The 17,914-nt window shown below is 46.0% G+C and overlaps 1 protein-coding gene across 1 annotated transcript; it reads right to left on the bottom strand.

Moving 5' to 3' along the window:
* Nucleotides 1-40: 40 nt before the first annotated feature.
* LOC109894137 (pre-mRNA-processing factor 19) lies at nucleotides 41-13,266 on the bottom strand. Its single transcript, XM_020487375.2, has 16 exons — nucleotides 12,981-13,266; nucleotides 11,160-11,309; nucleotides 10,850-10,926; nucleotides 10,595-10,736; nucleotides 8,904-8,974; nucleotides 8,578-8,646; nucleotides 8,326-8,367; nucleotides 8,044-8,118; nucleotides 7,779-7,854; nucleotides 7,424-7,533; nucleotides 7,099-7,254; nucleotides 6,854-6,923; nucleotides 4,806-4,979; nucleotides 1,884-1,966; nucleotides 1,413-1,518; nucleotides 41-1,121 (listed from the first exon to the last, which is right to left on the bottom strand). The coding sequence occupies exons 1-16, from the start codon at nucleotides 12,997-12,999 to the stop codon at nucleotides 1,024-1,026; spliced, it is 1,518 nt and encodes a 505-aa protein (XP_020342964.1). The 5' UTR covers nucleotides 13,000-13,266; the 3' UTR covers nucleotides 41-1,023.
* Between the last annotated feature and the right edge of the window lie 4,648 nt (nucleotides 13,267-17,914).

The raw sequence follows: 17,914 nt of genomic DNA, 5'->3' as shown, positions 1-17,914 counted from the left end.
TGTAATAAACCTTTAATAGACAACACACAATGAGAGCGGATTAGACTGTTTTGACGTTTATTGATTGATGATCCAAAAACAGTCTTCACCTGGCAAAAGCATAATGCATAAAACAGGCATTTCATGAAGAAAGGAGGGACAATACGATAATAAAATAAAGATGAAGGTTTTAAAAAATATATACAAATATTAGAATTTCCTCAAATCATTGGCATCACTTACCAACTAACCGAAATCATTCACATTGTACAATAAACAATGGATAGTCAAAAAAAAAAGGATGAGGAGAATAAAAGGCATGAAATCAAGATGACATTCACAAGCTGTAAAGACCAATACCACATACTGATACTGTAATGATATGAATACAAAATAAAGGTGGCACTGAGCTTCAAATATATATATTATATATTCCTACAACAATAATGTTCACTCTGAAGTCACCTCTGTGTGTGGGGGGGGGGGGGGGGGGGGGTACGATATACACATTGACGAATGGACATGGTCTACAATATGCTTGTATGGCTCTTGGTGTGATTCAGTCAATGCTTGCGACCCAAATGACACCCTATTTCCCTTTGTCGTGTACAACCTTTGACCGGGGCCCATAGAGCTCCTGTCAAAAGTAGTGCAGCCCTATATAGGGAATAGTGTGCCATTTGGGACACGCCCCATGGCTCTTAGTATAGTATGGGTCATATACAGTAGGATTGTTGCATGACGTATTTTGGGTGAATTCCAGTCGCCCGGAATCCAAACTGATGTGCTCTGTTTCACCATTGTTCATGGAGCATATCAGTTAAAAATCCATTCTAACATTCCAGCCTCAGATTATTATCCAATCATGCTGCATTTCACTGCTGCAGGGTCTGTGTGTCCCCCAGATGGCATCCTATTCCCTAGGGTGCCATTTGGGACGCATCCAAAGTCTCTTCCCATGCATACATCATCAGTGTGACCTCAGAGAGGCCAGCCAATCAGAGCCATCCATCACTCTGCCCATATGATCTTTGATCCCTGTTGTTACAGGCTGTAGAACTTGAGGCTCCTGTCCATTCCGGTGGAGGTGAGGAACTGGGCGTGCTCCCCGAACGCCACGCCAGTCACCACCCCAGTGTGTTCTGGGTAAAGAAAAACAAAACAATAACAAGGCAAAAATGTTAGACTTGAACTCAACTCAAAAGCAATAAAGTTGGGGAGGTGCTGATAAACAGAATAGTACATTTCACTGATACACTTTTTAAATATTTCATAAAGTACTGTATATACGCACTTGCTATCATCATCCATCCAGGCACTTTGAAGACCCACCTCTAGACCACTGTTTCTGTCCCAAGCTAACTCAGCACCACTTGCCACTGCATCTCTAGCAGTATAACACACACACACACACACACTGTGCATTCTCTTACCTGTGAAGTTGAGGACCTCGGACCACTGCTTACAGATGTAGACCCTGATGTCAGTGCCACCCACAGCCAGGTACGTCCCACTCTGGTCAAACACCAGGGACTTCACCTGAGGGAGAGGAAAGAGACTCGCATATAATTTACCTACATTGACAGGGTAGTTCAGTACAAGGAGATTACAGTAGTCATACAGGGCAGACCGTTGCTAGCCTGGGTGCCAGTTGGTTTCTGCTCTCTTGCAAACTCCTTATGGAATTGTCATGCCAGTGACAGAAATGAAGAATGCAAGAGCACAGATGTGGGACCAGGCTAGATTGTAGCACGACTAGCTTCTGAATGTCCAGAAAAACAGTCTACAACGACTGTCTCAAATAGCAGCAGATTTCTTAGATAGTACACTAGGCTCTGGTCAAAAGTAGTGTAGGGGATAGGGGTCATTTCAGATGGGCACAAATTCTTTTCTGCTCTTTTTACCTCGTAGTTGTTGTCCAGGGTGATGGTTTTGAAGTTTTTCAGCTTCCTCAGATCCCAGAGCTTCACTGAGCTGTCCTGGGCACCTGGAGACAGGAGAGGTGGTGAGGTGAGCAGGGCCAAAAATGTACCCCGATTTTTTTTACCAGACAAAATATTTTGGTTTGCAATAATTACACCAACAAAACAGAAGAAAAAAAACAGATGAGCGTACTTTAATGTTTCTAAAACAATACAATTTATAACTAGTAAGAAGTAGTGGTATATTGTTTAATATATTTTTTTTGTGACCCTAGTCTCTTAACCAAAATATCAGATGACACATAAATGTTCACCTGCCCCTTTAAGGGGGAGGTTACCGTGGTAACGTGAATCAAATCAAGTTTGTGCCAGTGAGATTGAGTCTGAATAGTAGACTCATTGTTTTCTCTTTCCTAGCAGATGAAACTCAAACATTAAAAAAACAACCCTAGCTTGTGAATAAAACAATGTAAATAGCCAAGAAACACAAGGACAAAGTCTCACTTCGGTAGACTTTCGTTTCAAGTCAATTATACCAACTTTTATGCCAGTGTGCAGCGCTTCTAAAAAATGAATATTTCAACTCAGCTCTTCACTTACACTGTTGCAGCACGAGGTGGGATAGGCTATAGGATTTGTAGTGATTTGACTTGCGATTCATTTTCCAGCTATGAAACAAAATTGGCAAAAATACCTTAAACAGCTGCTGCATAATTTATTTTGCTATAATGTGATCACACTTGACTATTTTTATTCACAAATGTGAGTGAAAAGGAGGTGAGCAGTGGCGACCCGTCATTCAGAGCCCCACCTGTTTAGCTAAAAATATATTGGGCATTAATAGGTGTCACATATCAGTTTGCAAACAATGTAAACATTTTTTATAATAATTGAGTTAATAAAGCCACATACAAACATGGTCTCTTTATTGAGTAAGGCAGCTCCAAAATGCAGGTGTTTCAGTCTAGCTCAGTGCTTTCTCTGGTGGTGGGGCAGCCAGCGGAAAATACGAAGTGTAGGGGTTGGTAATGTTCTCTAGTTGCGCCGTAATTGGCTCAGTGTTCTGTCACTCATGGGGACACTACCTCACTGCAAAATCTACAGGGAGCACTCAAAAATTCAAGCCTCTTGGGTGCTGCCATAGATTTACATTAGAAGTGCCCATCCAAGATGGCTCAAGGTCATTGGCCATAAAATGTTGTCAAATCAAGTGATATCTACCGTAGCTTTGATTGATGTCGACATGATCAGTCCATACTTTCAAAATTTTAGCTAGCAAGCTAGACAAGCTGTCGTCGTCATGAATCAAGTCGACAATCTACTGGCAAATCCTTGTCATATGAAGATAAAGTATAAATAAAACATATCGGTGGCCATTGGACATAAAGATTATACAACAACTTGGAAATCGCAAATTCAACAATGAGTGATTTGGAATGAATCAGTGGTTAACTGCAAGCGTTGCAAAGAAATCACTAGCCTGCTACTCAGTGGAGTGGGTGTGTGGTCCAAGTCTGGGTTTAAGGGTCTCTTGAAAGTATAAACAATCACGTGCCATGAGCCAGAAAAGGTTGAATACATTGGCTATGCTGTCAATACAGCATGACATCTGCCGTGTTCAAAACTGGAAAATCTTAGACTTCAGTGAGTTCAAGACAATTGGGAACTCTGGGAAAAAAAAATTGTTCCGACTGGGAAAATATGTTTTGAAAGGTCCTCCATCTTGGAATTCCAAGTCGGGAACTCAGGACTCTTTCTAGAGCTCCGAACTGAAGATCACTGACGTCATGATTCAACCTTGTTCCCCCCCCCCCCCCCCCCCCCCCGAGTTTCCAGTTGTCTTGAAAGCACCATAAATCCAGAGAATGCTAAACTTTGCCCACAAAAAGGACCACAGCGCCACCTTTCCTGTTCAAGTGAGCTCAGCACAACAAAGACCAAAAATGTATTGTATGCTGCTGCATAAATTATGTAATATGCCAGGGAGATATGTATACTGTAGCCAAGAAAGTTATACTAAGTGTATGTTGTGTAGTAAGCTGTTAGTAGCCCATGTGCCTCACCCTAATAATTTGGTCCCTTTCCCCCGCATAACTTAGCCAACTTTTCTGACTTGTTGGTGCACATGTAGCCTATAGCCTGTTTTAGAGAAATGTAATTGAATATTGTAAGAGCATTCATTGTCTGCTTATATGCCCCCTTTATTTATCCTACGGTTTTGACTTGGTGTACAGGGAGAACACTGTAAGAACGGCCCATCTTCTGAATTCTGTCGCTGTACATTTCAAAAGTGCTGAACAAATAGTTATATTGACTACGTCCGTCCTAGCTCACTCATTAATGTCTTAATAGAAATTACGGATTGCCTCTTATCTGCTCGTCGTTCCCTTATGCCATTTTGTACATCTCAATTGTCAGTAGAAACCACATTTGTTTAAGTCAGTCAGCCATATCAGCTATGTTTTTTTAAAGGCAGTAAATGAGGCTGAATGAACTTATTCACTGCCAGATAAGACTCTGCTGATAGCCAGGTGTAGCAGTGGTAAAGATTCACTCCATGGTGCTTAACAGAAAGCTCCGTTGTTGGGACAGCTTTTTGTAGACCCTAACAGTTTATGGGCACTGTTTGTCACCGTTATAGTGCAATTCATGTATTGTTTAGTGTTGCGTTGTGTAGTGGTGGCTTTGCTGCCTTGCATTCCAAATAATGTGGGGGAGTTTGCCCCACCAAAATGTATATGCTAAAATCGCCCGTGTGTAACACACAGGAACAAAGACAACTTTCCACACAGTCACTCAGACAGAGAGTAACAGAGACTGACACACACACGCTAGTCTTCTCTCTCACGTGTGCACTCACACACATAGAGAGTCCTCTCACACACACACACACAGCAATCTCACCTGTAGCCAGGTAGTATCCGTTCTCAGAGAAGGCGATGGAGGTGACAGGGCCGATGTGGCCGGGGAAGTTGGCCACATTGGTGCGCTCCTTCAGGTCCCAGATCTTGATCTGAGAGTCGGCCGTCCCCGTCCCGAAGATCAGACCGTCAGGGTGGAACTGGGCACAGGTCAGAGCTGGAGGGGCACAAGACAGGATGTGTAAAGAACATGCATTTGCAATGTATCAGTGTGCTTTCAGAGAGTACAGGGTTGGTTAGAAATATTACCACAGTTAGGTACTAGGTCAATCAATTCACAGTGGGAGGGTTGGTTAGAAATATTACCACAGTTAGGTACTAGGTCAGTCAATTCACAGAGGGGAGGGTTGGTTAGAAATATTACCACAGTTAGGTACTAGGTCAGTCAATTCACAGAGGGGAGGGTTGGTTAAATGTTATTGTTTATTTGTCTATTTACATAAGAAAGACAACCTGGCATTTAAGGGGCCTGATATGTTATTTAACTCGACAAGTCAGTTAAGAACAAATTCTGACCCCACATTTAGCAAATGCTACTTTTTGGATACTGACAGACAATGAGAGGAAGCTGGTCCCTAGCAACATGTGGCCACTAAAACATCTTGCCCCTAGCAACATGTGGCCACTAAAACATCTTGCCCCTAGCAACATGTGGCCACTAAAACATCTTGCCCCTAGCAACATGTGGCCACTAAAACATCTTGCCCCTAGCAACATGTGGCCACTAAAACATCTTGCCCCTAGCAACATGTGGCCACTAAAACATCTTGCCCCTAGCAACATGTGGCCAATAAAACATCTTGCCCCTAGCAACATGTGGCCACTAAAACATCTTGCCCCTAGCAACATGTGGCCACTAAAACATCTTGCCCCTAGCAACATGTGGCCACTAAAACATCTTGCCCCTAGCAACATGTGGCCACGAAAACATCTTGCCCCTAGCAACATGTGGCCACTAAAACATCTTGCCCCTAGCAACATGTGGCCACTAAAACATCTTGCCCCTAGCAACATGTGGCCACTAAAACATCTTGCCCCTAGCAACATGTGGCCACTAAAACATCTTGCCCCTAGCAACATGTGGCCACTAAAACATCTTGCCCCTAGCAACATGTGGCCACTAAAACATCTTGCCCCTAGCAACATGTGGCCACTAAAACATCTTGCCCCTAGCAACATGTGGCCACTAAAACATCTTGCCCCTAGCAACATGTGGCCACTAAAACATCTTGCCCCTAGCAACATGTGGCCAATAAAACATCTTGCCCCTAGCAACATGTGGCCACTAAAACATCTTGCCCCTAGCAACATGTGGCCACTAAAACATCTTGCCCCTAGCAACATGTGGCCACTAAAACATCTTGCCCCTAGCAACATGTGGCCAATAAAACATCTTGCCCCTAGCAACATGTGACCAATAAAACATCTTGCCCCTAGCAACATGTGGCCAATAAAACATCTTGCCCCTAGCAACATGTGGCCAATAAAACATCTTGCCCCTAGCAACATGTGGCCAATAAAACATCTTGTTGGTCCCAAGCATATCCCAAATTACCCACCGTTTTTTTTGGTCATTTCTCTTGTCTAAAATTGTTCAGTTGGCAGGGGATGGATTGTTAACTTGATTTAGCACCTCTAGTGTCTGCATCTTCTTAGGGAATGCAAAAGGTGGCTGATGTTTTTCTATTTTCTAAGTTCATGTGGTCAATAAAATGTCTGGGAAGAGAGAGAGGGTTCAACGGTGTGGTCCAGCGATTAGAGCTGCCACATTCGCCATGGGTTCGAATCCGGCCCACTGCCCTTTCACTCCCCCTACCGTCCTGTGGTAGACTAGTGTCCTGTCTGGGGGAGTGTACTTATACATCAAGCTGCCTCACACTACAGAAACAGGACAGATGCTCCTGCCCTTATGGGCCGTTCTGGCTTGGACAAGGCTACTTTACTTACTCCCATCTTTCATGTCTTTTCACCACAGTCTTATCTCCTCAATTAAACATAATAATTGGGTGGGAGAGAGATAGAAACACTCACCACATCCTGCAGCCTCATCAGTGACTTTGGTGAGAACACGACCTGTTTGGATGTCAGAGAAGGCCCAGTACTGATGGAGAGAGAGAGAAGGGAAGAGATAGCAATTGGAGAAAGAGGGGGAGACGGCGGATTGTGAGAAAAATCATAATAATAGGTCTCTACATAACAGTAGCATTCTCGACATCCAAATCCACGTGTGTGTTTTTGTGTGTGTACATATGTTACGTGTGTGTCTGTTTTTTTACCTGATCCTCGGAGGAGCTGAGCAGGTAGTCTCCGGTGGCGTGGAGAGAGAGCCCGGTGACGCTCGCCTCGTGAGCCCGCACCACCTGGACACAGTTGCCCCCGGTAACGGACCACACGCGGATAGTGCTGTCTGGAGAGGCCGAGAACACTACCGACTGGAGGGAGAGAGTGAGAGGAGGAGAGTGCGCAGAGAGAGAAAGGGGGGAGAGAGAGAGAGAAATTGTTGAGGTAAGGCATATTAGAGTTAGATAGTAATTCCAGTGCAAGACATTGCTGCTGACTACGTCAACGGAGAGTAAAGGAAAGGAAGTGTGTGTGTCTCACCTGAGAGGGGTGGTAGATGACAGAGGTGACCTTCTTGGTATGTCCTTTCAGGGTTGCGATGATCTGCTCCTCCTTCTTATCAAACACCACCACGTTCTTATCAGCCCCGCCTGTAGAGGGGGACAGAGAGAGAAGTTAGGGGATTGTATCTGGGTCTGGCCAGGGTCTCCATCCCAAACGTCACCCTTCTGGTCAAGAGTAGTGCACTATATAGGACATGTAGAGTAACTGTTGGGACACAGCCATAGTATTTTCTTGAGGAAGGAAGCATTTTGATGGAATTCACACAGAAACAATATGTGTGTGTATATCTACAATGGGCAGTGGACGGTGTGTGTGTGTGTGTGTGTCTCACCAGTGAGCACTTTGTTGGTGTCGGAGGGACACAGGTCCAGAGACAGGATCCCAGGCACACTGGCACTGTGGAGACCCTGACAGACAGACAGACACACAGAGAGAGAGACATAGAAACATCATTTAGGGCTGCGTTCAGTAGGCATGAAACGGAAGAAAAATGATCTGAAACAGGGAGGAACTTTTCTGAACTTGCCCAAGGTTTGAAGAATAAGTGTTCCAACACCAGCCATAGCTAGAGGTCATACAGACACACACACACTCACAGCATGGGTAGCCACTTGTCTGTACTTGCTGAGGTCCTCCGTCCGGACCAGCTCTTCTGGAACTGTCTTTCCTCTCTGTGGGAAGAGGAGAGACGGTAGAGGTGAGGTCCGGACAAAAATGTCTCCCAGCGTGGCTATGTCCCAAATGTCACCCTATGGCCCCTGTTCAAGAGTAGGGTGCCATTTGAGACACAGCCCATAGCTTATACTCAGCTGACAACTGGTTGGACATTAGGTCGGTTCTTCTATGAATAACAACAGGGAAGTTGTTTGAATTGGTACCTTCTTTCTCTCTGTGGTCAGGACAGTGGCCTTGTCTTGCAGCTGTGGAGAGAGGCGGACATCTTAGTATAGGTCACTCTGTGCTGTGTTGACTGATTGGATGGTTGATTGGTTATTTCAAGGTTTTATACACCACGGCCTTATATGGTACTATTTGCAATGAACGCTCATGATGGTCGAGTATGACGGTGTGGTATCATTTCTCTTGTACTGTGGATGTGAATGTGCGTGAGGTCATGTATCATCTCTTACCTTCTGTATGATCTCTGGTATCATTCCCACCTGCTCACTGACCTCCATGGGCTCTCCTGCACCTCCAGCCTGTGAAATGAAATACAGAATGAATAACAAAACTAGAATTGGACATGTCTTATTCGAAACTGTGTGTTTGCGTCAGCTGTCCAAAAAATGATTCTTATTTTAACAAATAGATACTACAACTTTACAGGTCTTAGTTAGACAGAAGACTTCAAGTCAAGAAACTTTTTGAGCTCATGCGTTTATGAGAAGTTAACCATCAAACCAGTTAACTATCAAATGAAACCCATTAACTGGAGGGCTGTGAGCTAATCACTGACCGTGACATGGGGCTGGGAAGCGACTGCCTGAGCAACCACCAATCCTGCCTGTGGCTTCAGAGTGGCCAGAGCTACGGGGAGAGAGAAGGGTAAAACATAGAAAAGGAGAAATGAGAAGTGACGCCCCACGGCCACTAACATCCAAAGCTGTTTCCAGATGAACTTAAAAGAGTGTGTGCAAGTATGCTTGTGTGTGTGTGTGTAAGTGAAAGAGACTGTGTAGGTATGTTAGAATGGACAGTGGCAACAAAAAAAAAAGCATGTGAACCTTATGGAATTACCTGGATTTCTGCATAAATTTGTCATAAAATGTGATCTGATCTTCAACTTAGTGACGACAATAGACAAACACAGTGTGCTTAAACTAATAAACACACAAATTATTGTATTCTTCATGTTTATATTGAATACATCATTTAAACATTCACAGTGTATGTTGGGGAAAGTATGTGAACCCCTAGGCTAATGACTTCTCCCAAAAGCTAATAGGAGTCAGCTAACCTGGAGTCCAATCAATGAGACAAGATTGGAGATGTTGGTTAGAGCTGCTCTACCCTATGAAAAACAAAACATTTAGTTTGCTATTCACAAGAAGCATTGCCAGATGTGAATCATGCCTCGAACAAAAGAGATCTCAGAAGACCTAAGATTAAGAATTGTTGACTTGCATGAAGCTGGAAAGGGATACAAAAGTATCTCTAAAAGCCTTGATGTTCATCAGTCCACAGTAAGACAAATTGTCTATAAATGGAGAAAGTTCAGCACTGTTGCTACTCTCCCTAGGCCTGGCCGTCCTGCAGAAATGACTGCAAGAGCACAGCGCAGAATGCTCAATGAGGTTAAGAAGAATCCTAGTGTCAGCTAAAGACTTACAGAAATCTCTGGAACATGCTAACATCTCTGTTGACGAGTCTACGATAAGTAAAACACCAAACAAGAATGGTTTTCATGGGAGGACAACACGGAAGAAGTCCCTGCTGTCCAAAAAAAACATTGCTGCACGTCTGAAGTTCGCAAAAGAGCATCAAGATGTTCCACAGCGCTACTGGCAAAATATTCTGTGGACAGATGAAACTAAAGTCGAGATGTTTGGAAGGAACACACAACACTATGTGTGGAGAAAAAAAAGGCACAGCACAGCAACATCAAAACCTCATCCCAACTGTAAAGTATGGTGGAGGGAGCATCATGGTTTGGGGCTGCTTTGCTGCCTCAGGGCCTGGACAGCTTGCTATCATCGACAGAAAAATCAATTCCCAAATTTATCAAGACATTTTGCAAGAGAATGTTAGGCTATCTGTCCGCCAATTGAAGCTCAACAGAAGTTGGGTGATGCAACAGGACAACGACCCAAAACACAGAAGTAAATCAACAACCGAATGGCTTCAGAAGAAAATACGCCTTCTGGAGTGGCCCAGTCAGAGTCTTGACCTCAACCCAATTTAAAATGCTGTGGAATGACCTTGAGAGTGGTTCACACCAGACATCCTAAGACTATTGCTAAACTGAAACAGTTCTGTAAAGAGGAATGGTCCAAAATTCCTCCAGACCGGTTGTGCAGGTCTGATCCGCAACAACGGAAAAGGTTTGGTTGAGGCTATTGATTCCAAAGGTGGGTCAACCAGTTATTAAATGCAAGGGTTCACATACTTGTCCCACCCTACGCTTGTGCGTATGTATACGTCTCTCACCCTCTCTGGCGGCAGTGACCTCCTTGGTGAGACGGGCGATGACCCTGCAGGCGGCGTCGTGCTGGTAGAGGGCGTGGCTTAACTCCTGACGTGTCGTCTGTAACTGCTGCCTCAAGGTGAAACTGTGGAGCATCACCGCATCCTGAGAGAGAGAGAGAGATTTAGAAGACTGTGTGGTACGAAGGGGAGTGTCTATGTGTGTGTCACGGTTCAGACACAGCAAAGGGGAGTGTAGGAGAGTATACATGGACTCACCCACTCGTCCTGCAGAGCTTTGAGGATGGCTGGGATACTAGTGGATGAGGGAGCTTTGGGTCTGATGGGGTGAGAGACTGACGCAGGGGGGGGGGGGAAGAGACAAAAATAACTTCATGTGTTGAGATATCTTTTGACGCCTGACTAGTGGGGTTATCATTGTTGTTGGAGCGGCAGAATGCACTCCAGCCTAGAGATTGCTGGGCACCATGCAGGAATAGTTGGAAGTAAAATGATATGGCTAACCCTTACTGTGTCAACTTCAGCTCAGCATCAGATCTGAACACACTCTGCTCCATGTCTCCCTCACCTTTAATGTCTATCAGCTGTTCCTCTGACAGAGGCTGCCCATTCATAGGGTCCGTTCCATTCTCGGCGATGTACTTCTCAATCAGCCGCCGCTCGAACACCTGGTTGGACACCGGCGACACGCAGGGGTGTTCCGGCACCTCATTCGAGACTGGATGGACGGTAGAGCGAGAGGGGTAAATTAGCATGCCCGAAATTACAACATAAATACGGCAAACATTACTAGAGTCAGAAGATGGAAGAACACATTACCGTTTAAGTGTACTCAGCAAATAAATAAACTCAGCAAATAAATAAATAACCCCCTTTTCAGGACCCTGTCTTTCAAAGATAATTAAGGTCACAGTTATGAAAACTTAGGACACTAAAAGATGCCTTTCTACTGACTCTGAAAAACACCAAAAGAAAGATGCCCAGGGTCCCTGCTCATCTGCGTGAACGTGGCTTAGGCATGCTGCAAGGAGGCATGAGGGCTGCAAGGAGGCATGAGGACTGCAGAGGTGACCAGGGCAATAAATTGCAATGTCCGTACTGTGAGACGCCTAAGACAACGCTACAGGGAGACAGGACCGACAGCTGATCATCCTCGCAGTGGCAGACCTCGTGTAACAACACCTGCACAGGATCGGTACATCCAAACATCACACCTGCGGGACAGGTACAGGATGGCAACAACAACTGCCCGAGTTACACCAGGAACGCACAATCCCTCCATCAGTGCTCAGACTGTCCGCAATAGGCTGAGAGAGGCTGGACTAAGGGCTTATAAGCCTGTTGTAAGGCAGGTCCTCACCAGACATCACCGTCAGCAACGTCGCCTATGGGCACAAACCCACTGTCGCTGGACCAGACAGGACTGGCAAAAAGTGCTCTTCACTGACAAGTCGAGGTTTTGTCTCACCAGGGGTGATGGTCGGATTCACGTTTATCATCGAAGGAATGAGCGTTACACCGAGGCCTGTACTCTGGAGCGGGATCGAGGGGGAGGCTCCATCATGGTCTGAGGCGGTGTGTCACAGCATCATCGGACTGAGCTTGTCGTCATTGCAGGCAATGTCAACGCTGTGCGTTACAGGGAAGACATCCTCCTCCCTCATGTGGTACACCTCCTGCAGGCTCATCCTGACATGACCCTCCAGCATGACAATGCCACCAGCCGTACTGCTCGTTCTGTGCATGATTTCCTGCAAGACAGGAATGCCAGTGTTCTGCCATGGCCAGCGAAGAGCCCGGATCTCAATCCCATTGAGCATGTCTGGGACCTGTTGGATCGGAGGGTGAGGGCTAGGGCCATTCCCCCCAGAAATGTCTGGGAACTTGCAGGTGCCTTGGTGGAAGAGTGGGGTAACATCTCACAGCAAGTCAATGGAATTGCAGTCCATGAGGAGGAGATGCACTGCAGCACTCAGTGCAGCTGGTGGCCACACCAGATACTGACTTACTTTTGACCCCCCCCTTTGGGACACATTATTCAATTTCTGTTAGTCACATGTCTGTGGAACTTGTTCAGTTTGTCTCAGTTGTTGAATCTTATGTTCATACAAATATTTACACATGTTAAGTTTGCTGAAAATAAACGCAGTTGACAGTGAGAGGACGTTTCTTTTTCTGCTGAGTTTAGTAACACCGATGTCAAGCTGATCCAGTGTACAATGTTTGAAAAAGGATGCTTGCGAATTGAAATGTATAACATGCATAGGGTGACAATAATAAGGGAAGGTTCAAGAGACATTTTTATACACAAACATACGTGATATTTGCGGTCTATGTAGTTACCGCTTACGTTACGGAAGGGCAGCTCAACTCATTCATTTGAACTTACTTGCACAAACCAGGGACATTTTCAGTAGCTAGCTAAACCCTCGGTCGTTCGTTTCCTCCAATATCACCGTATCAGTACAGATAAATGAATGTTCTTCGGATCCAAATATACCTTGTTTTTGTGTTGATTCTCATATAATAATAATCCGGCTAAATAAAATTTTGATGGATGAATTTTCCTTTCCGTATTCATGCACGCTGTTCCGCGGCTGCGCGTGTTGGGTATAGCTCCGACTATTGCATGCTGGGATAGCACGGGTCCTCCGAACCCGCCCCTAGTCTGTTGTCCCCAACCAACTATAGTGTTATTCAAAATCCTTGGGACGCCCGTACCCTAATGTAAACTTCAATGGGGGCAAGGACACCCCGAAGATCCCGGATAGCAAGTACCAACAAACTATAGATTAATAACAGAGATAGCCTAAATACTATATAGTCACCAAAATGTGGCAAAGGCAGTGCTGAAATGTGGGTGAATCTGCTTTCACCATTCACCACTGGGCTTCCGAGGGGCGCTGCGGTCTAAGGCACTCCATCTCCGTGCTAGAGGCGTCACTCAAGACACCCTGGTTTGATTTTAGGCTGTATCACAACCGGCTGTGATTTGGAGTCGCATACGGCGGCGCACAATTGGCCCAGCGTTGTCCGGTGTACGCCGTCAAATTAAATAAGAATTTGTTCTTGCTTAGTTAAATAAAGGTTACATAAATAAACCCAGAAGAAGTAGACTTATAGTCTAGACAAGTGAGCTAGGGCTATAAATAAAACCAGGCTGGGCACGCCCCCAAAACCTTTTCCCTCAGGAGACTGAAAAGATTTGGCATGGGTCCCCAGATCCTCAAAAAGTTCTACAGCTGCACCATCGAGAGCATCCTGACCAGGTATGGCAACTGCTCGGCATCTGACCATAAGGCGGTACAGAGGTTAGTGCGTACAGGCCAGTACATCACTAGGGCCAAGCTTCCTGCAATCCAGGACCTATATAATAGGCGGTGTCAGAGGAAAGCCCATAAAATTATCATAGACTCACCCAAGTCATAGACTGTTTTCTCTGCTACCGCACGGCAAGCGGTACCGGAGCGCCATGTCTAGGACCAAAAGGCTCCTTAGCAGCTTCTACCCCCAAGCCTTAACAATTAATCAAATGGCCACCGGACTATTACACTATTACCCCCCCCCCCCCCCCCCCCCCCCCCCCCCCCCATTTGTTTTGTACACTGCTGCTACTCGCTGTTAATTATCTATGTATAGTCACTTCACCCCTACCTACATGTACAAATTACCTCAACTAACCTGTACCCCCGCACACTGACTCGGTACCGGTACCCCCGTTATATAGCGTCGTTATTGTTATGCTATTGTGTTACTTTTTATTATTTGGTCAATATTTTCTAAACTCTTCTTGAACTGCACTGTTGGTTAATGGCATTTTCACGGTAAGGTCTATACTTGTTGTATTCGGCGCATGTGACAAATAAAGTTCAATTTGATTTGAAATGTGGCCTGTCCTCGAGGGCCCTCACAGTGTTCTACAGGAACACCATCGAGCTGCATCAAATCAAATGTATTTGTATAGCCCTTTGTACATCAGCTGATATCTCAAAGTGCTGTACAGAAACCCAGCCTAAAACCCCAAACAGCAAGCAATACAAGTGTAGAAGCACAGTGGCGAGGAAAAACTCCCTAGAAAGGCCAAAACCTAGGAAGAAACCTAGAGGAACCAGGCTATGAGGGGTGGCCAGTCCTCTTCTGGCTGTGCCGGGTGGAGATTATAACAGAACATGGCCAAGATGTTCAAATGTTCGTAAATGACCAGCATGGTCAAATAATAATAATCACAGTGGTTGTCGAGGGTGCAACATGTCAGCACCTCAGGAGTAAATGTCAGTTGGCTTTTCATAGCTGATCATTAAGAGTATCTCTACTGCTCCTGCTGTCTCTAGAGAGTTGAAAACAGCAGGTCTGGGACAGGTAGCACGTTCGGTGAACAGGTCAGGGTTCCATAGCCGCAGGCAGAACAGTTGAAACTGGAGCAGCAGCATGGCCAGGTTGACTGGGGACAGCAAGGAGTCATCATGCCAGGTAGTTCTGAGGCATGGTCCTAGGGCTCAGGTCCTCCGAGAGAGAGAAAGAAAGAATTAGAAAGAGCATACTTAAATTCACACAGGACACCGGATAAGACAGGAGAAATACTCCAGATATAACAGACTGACCCTAGCCCCCCGACACATAAACTACTGCAGCATAAATACTGGAGGCTGAGACAGGAGGAGTCAGGAGACACTGTGGCCCCATCCAATGATACCCCCGGACAGGGCCAAACAGACAGGATATAACCCCACCCGCTTTGCAAAAGCACAGCCCCCACACCACTAGAGGGATATCTTCAACCGCCAACTTACCATCCTGAGACAAGTCCGGGTATAGCCCACAAAGATCCCAACCCAAAGGGGGGGCGCCAACCCACAACCTGGTACAGCCACTCCACTGCCTCTGGCTCCACCGACCCTCCCCCAATGGACATTTACCCTGCCTCCACCCCAATGGACATTTACCCTGCCTCCACCCCAATGGACATTTACCCTGCCTCCACCCCAATGGACATTTACCCTGCCTCTGCCCCAATGGACATTTACCCTGCCTCCGCCCCAATGGACATTTACCCTGCCTCCGTCCCAATGGACATTTACCCTGCCTCCGCCCCAACTGAGAATTTACCCTGCCTCCACCCCAACTGAGAATTTACCCTGCCTCCACCCCAATGGACATTTACCCTGCCTCTGCCCCAATGGACATGTACCCTGCCTCCGCGCCAATGGACATTTACCCTGCCTCCACCCCAATGAACATTTACCCTACCTCCGCCCCAATGGATATTTACCCTGCCTCCACCCCAATGGATATTTACCCTGCCTCCGCCCCAATGGATATTTACCCTGCCTCCACCCCAATGGATATTTACCCTGCCTCCACCCCAATGGATATTTACCCTGCCTCCACCCCAATTTTTTTTTTTTTTTTTTTCACCTTTATTTAACCAGGTAGGCTAGTTGAGAACAAGTTCTCATTTGCAACTGCGACCTGGCCAAGATAAAGCATAGCAGTGTGAGCAGACAACAAAGAGTTACACATGGAGTAAACAATTAACAAGTCAATAACACAGTAGAAAACAAAGGGGAGTCTATATACAATGTGTGCAAAAGGCATGAGGAGGTAGGCAAATAATTACAATTTTGCAGATTAACACAGGAGTGATGAATGATCAGATGGTCATGTACAGGTAGAGATATTGGTGTGCAAAAGAGCAGAAAAGTAAATAAATAAAAACAGTATGGGGATGAGGTAGGTGAAAAAGGGTGGGCTATTTACCAATAGACTATGTACAGCTGCAGCGATCGGTTAGCTGCTCAGATAGCTGATGTTTGAAGTTGGTGAGGGAGATAAAAGTCTCCAACTTCAGCGATTTTTGCAATTCGTTCCAGTCACAGGCCGCAGAGTACTGGAACGAAAGGCGGCCAAATGAGGTGTTGCTTTAGGGATGATCAGTGAGATACACCTGCTGGAGCGCGTGCTACGGATGGGTGTTGCCATCGTGACCAGTGAGCTGAGATAAGGCGGAGCTTTACCTAGCATGGACTTGTAGATGACCTGGAGCCAGGTCGACGAATATGTAGCGAGGGCCAGCCGACTAGAGCATACAAGTCGCAGTGGTGGGTGGTATAAGGTGCTTTAGTGACAAAACGGATGGCACTGTGATAGACTGCATCCAGTTTGCTGAGTAGAGTGTTGGAAGCCATTTTGTAGATGACATCGCCGAAGTCGAGGATCGGTAGGATAGTCAGTTTTACTAGGGTAAGCTTGGCGGCGTGAGTGAAGGAGGCTTTGTTGCGGAATAGAAAGCCGACTCTTGATTTGATTTTCGATTGGAGATGTTTGATATGAGTCTGGAAGGAGAGTTTGCAGTCTAGCCAGACACCTAGGTACTTATAGACGTCCACATATTCTAGGTCGGAACCATCCAGGGTGGTGATGCTAGTCGGGCATGCGGGGGCAGGCAGCGACCGGTTGAAAAGCATGCATTTGGTTTTACTAGCGTTTAAGAGCAGTTGGAGGCCACGGAAGGAGTGTTGTATGGCATTGAAGCTTGTTTGGAGGTTAGATAGCACAGTGTCCAAAGACGGGCCGAAAGTATATAGAATGGTGTCGTCTGCGTAGAGGTGGATCAGGGAGTCGCCCGCAGCAAGTGCAACATCATTGATATACACAGAGAAAAGAGTCGGCCCGAGAATTGAACCCTGTGGCACCCCCATAGAGACTGCCAGAGGACCGGACAGCATGCCCTCCGATTTGACACACTGAACTCTGTCTGCAAAGTAATTGGTGAACCAGGCAAGGCAGTCATCCGAAAAACCGAGGCTACTGAGTCTGCCGATAAGAATATGGTGATTGACAGAGTCGAAAGCCTTGGCAAGGTCGATGAAGACGGCTGCACAGTACTGTCTTTTATCGATGGCGGTTATGATATCGTTTAGTACCTTGAGTGTGGCTGAGGTGCACCCGTGACCGGCTCGGAAACCAGATTGCACAGAGGAGAAGGTACGGTGGGATTCGAGATGGTCAGTGACCTGTTTGTTGACTTGGCTTTTGAAGACCTTAGATAGGCAGGGCAGGATGGATATAGGTTTGTAACAGTTTGGGTCCAGGGTGTCTCCCCCTTTGAAGAGGGGGATGACTGCGGCAGCTTTCCAATCCTTGGGGATCTCAGACGATATGAAAGAGAGGTTGAACAGGCTGGTAATAGTGGTTGCGACAATGGTGGCAGATAGTTTCAGAAATAGAGGGTCCAGATTGTCAAGCCCAGCTGATTTGTACGGGTCCAGGTTTTGCAGCTCTTTCAGAACATCTGCTATCTGGATTTGGGTAAAGGAGAACCTG

The sequence above is a fragment of the Oncorhynchus kisutch genome, linkage group LG7 (assembly GCF_002021735.2).
Source record: "Oncorhynchus kisutch isolate 150728-3 linkage group LG7, Okis_V2, whole genome shotgun sequence".
NCBI lineage: Eukaryota > Metazoa > Chordata > Actinopteri > Salmoniformes > Salmonidae > Oncorhynchus > Oncorhynchus kisutch.
Note: the sequence above shows the minus strand (reverse complement) of the source record. Positions and strands in the feature narration are given on the sequence as shown.

Bases quoted from the DNA above. Each gene is read 5' to 3' on its own strand.
- LOC109894137 (XM_020487375.2), bottom strand. The intron at 7,255-7,423 runs GTGAGACACACA...CTCTCCCTCCAG, and splicing joins TCATCTACCACCCCTCTCAG to TCGGTAGTGTTCTCGGCCTC. The intron at 4,980-6,853 runs GTGAGTGTTTCT...GTGCCCCTCCAG, and splicing joins TGATGAGGCTGCAGGATGTG to CTCTGACCTGTGCCCAGTTC.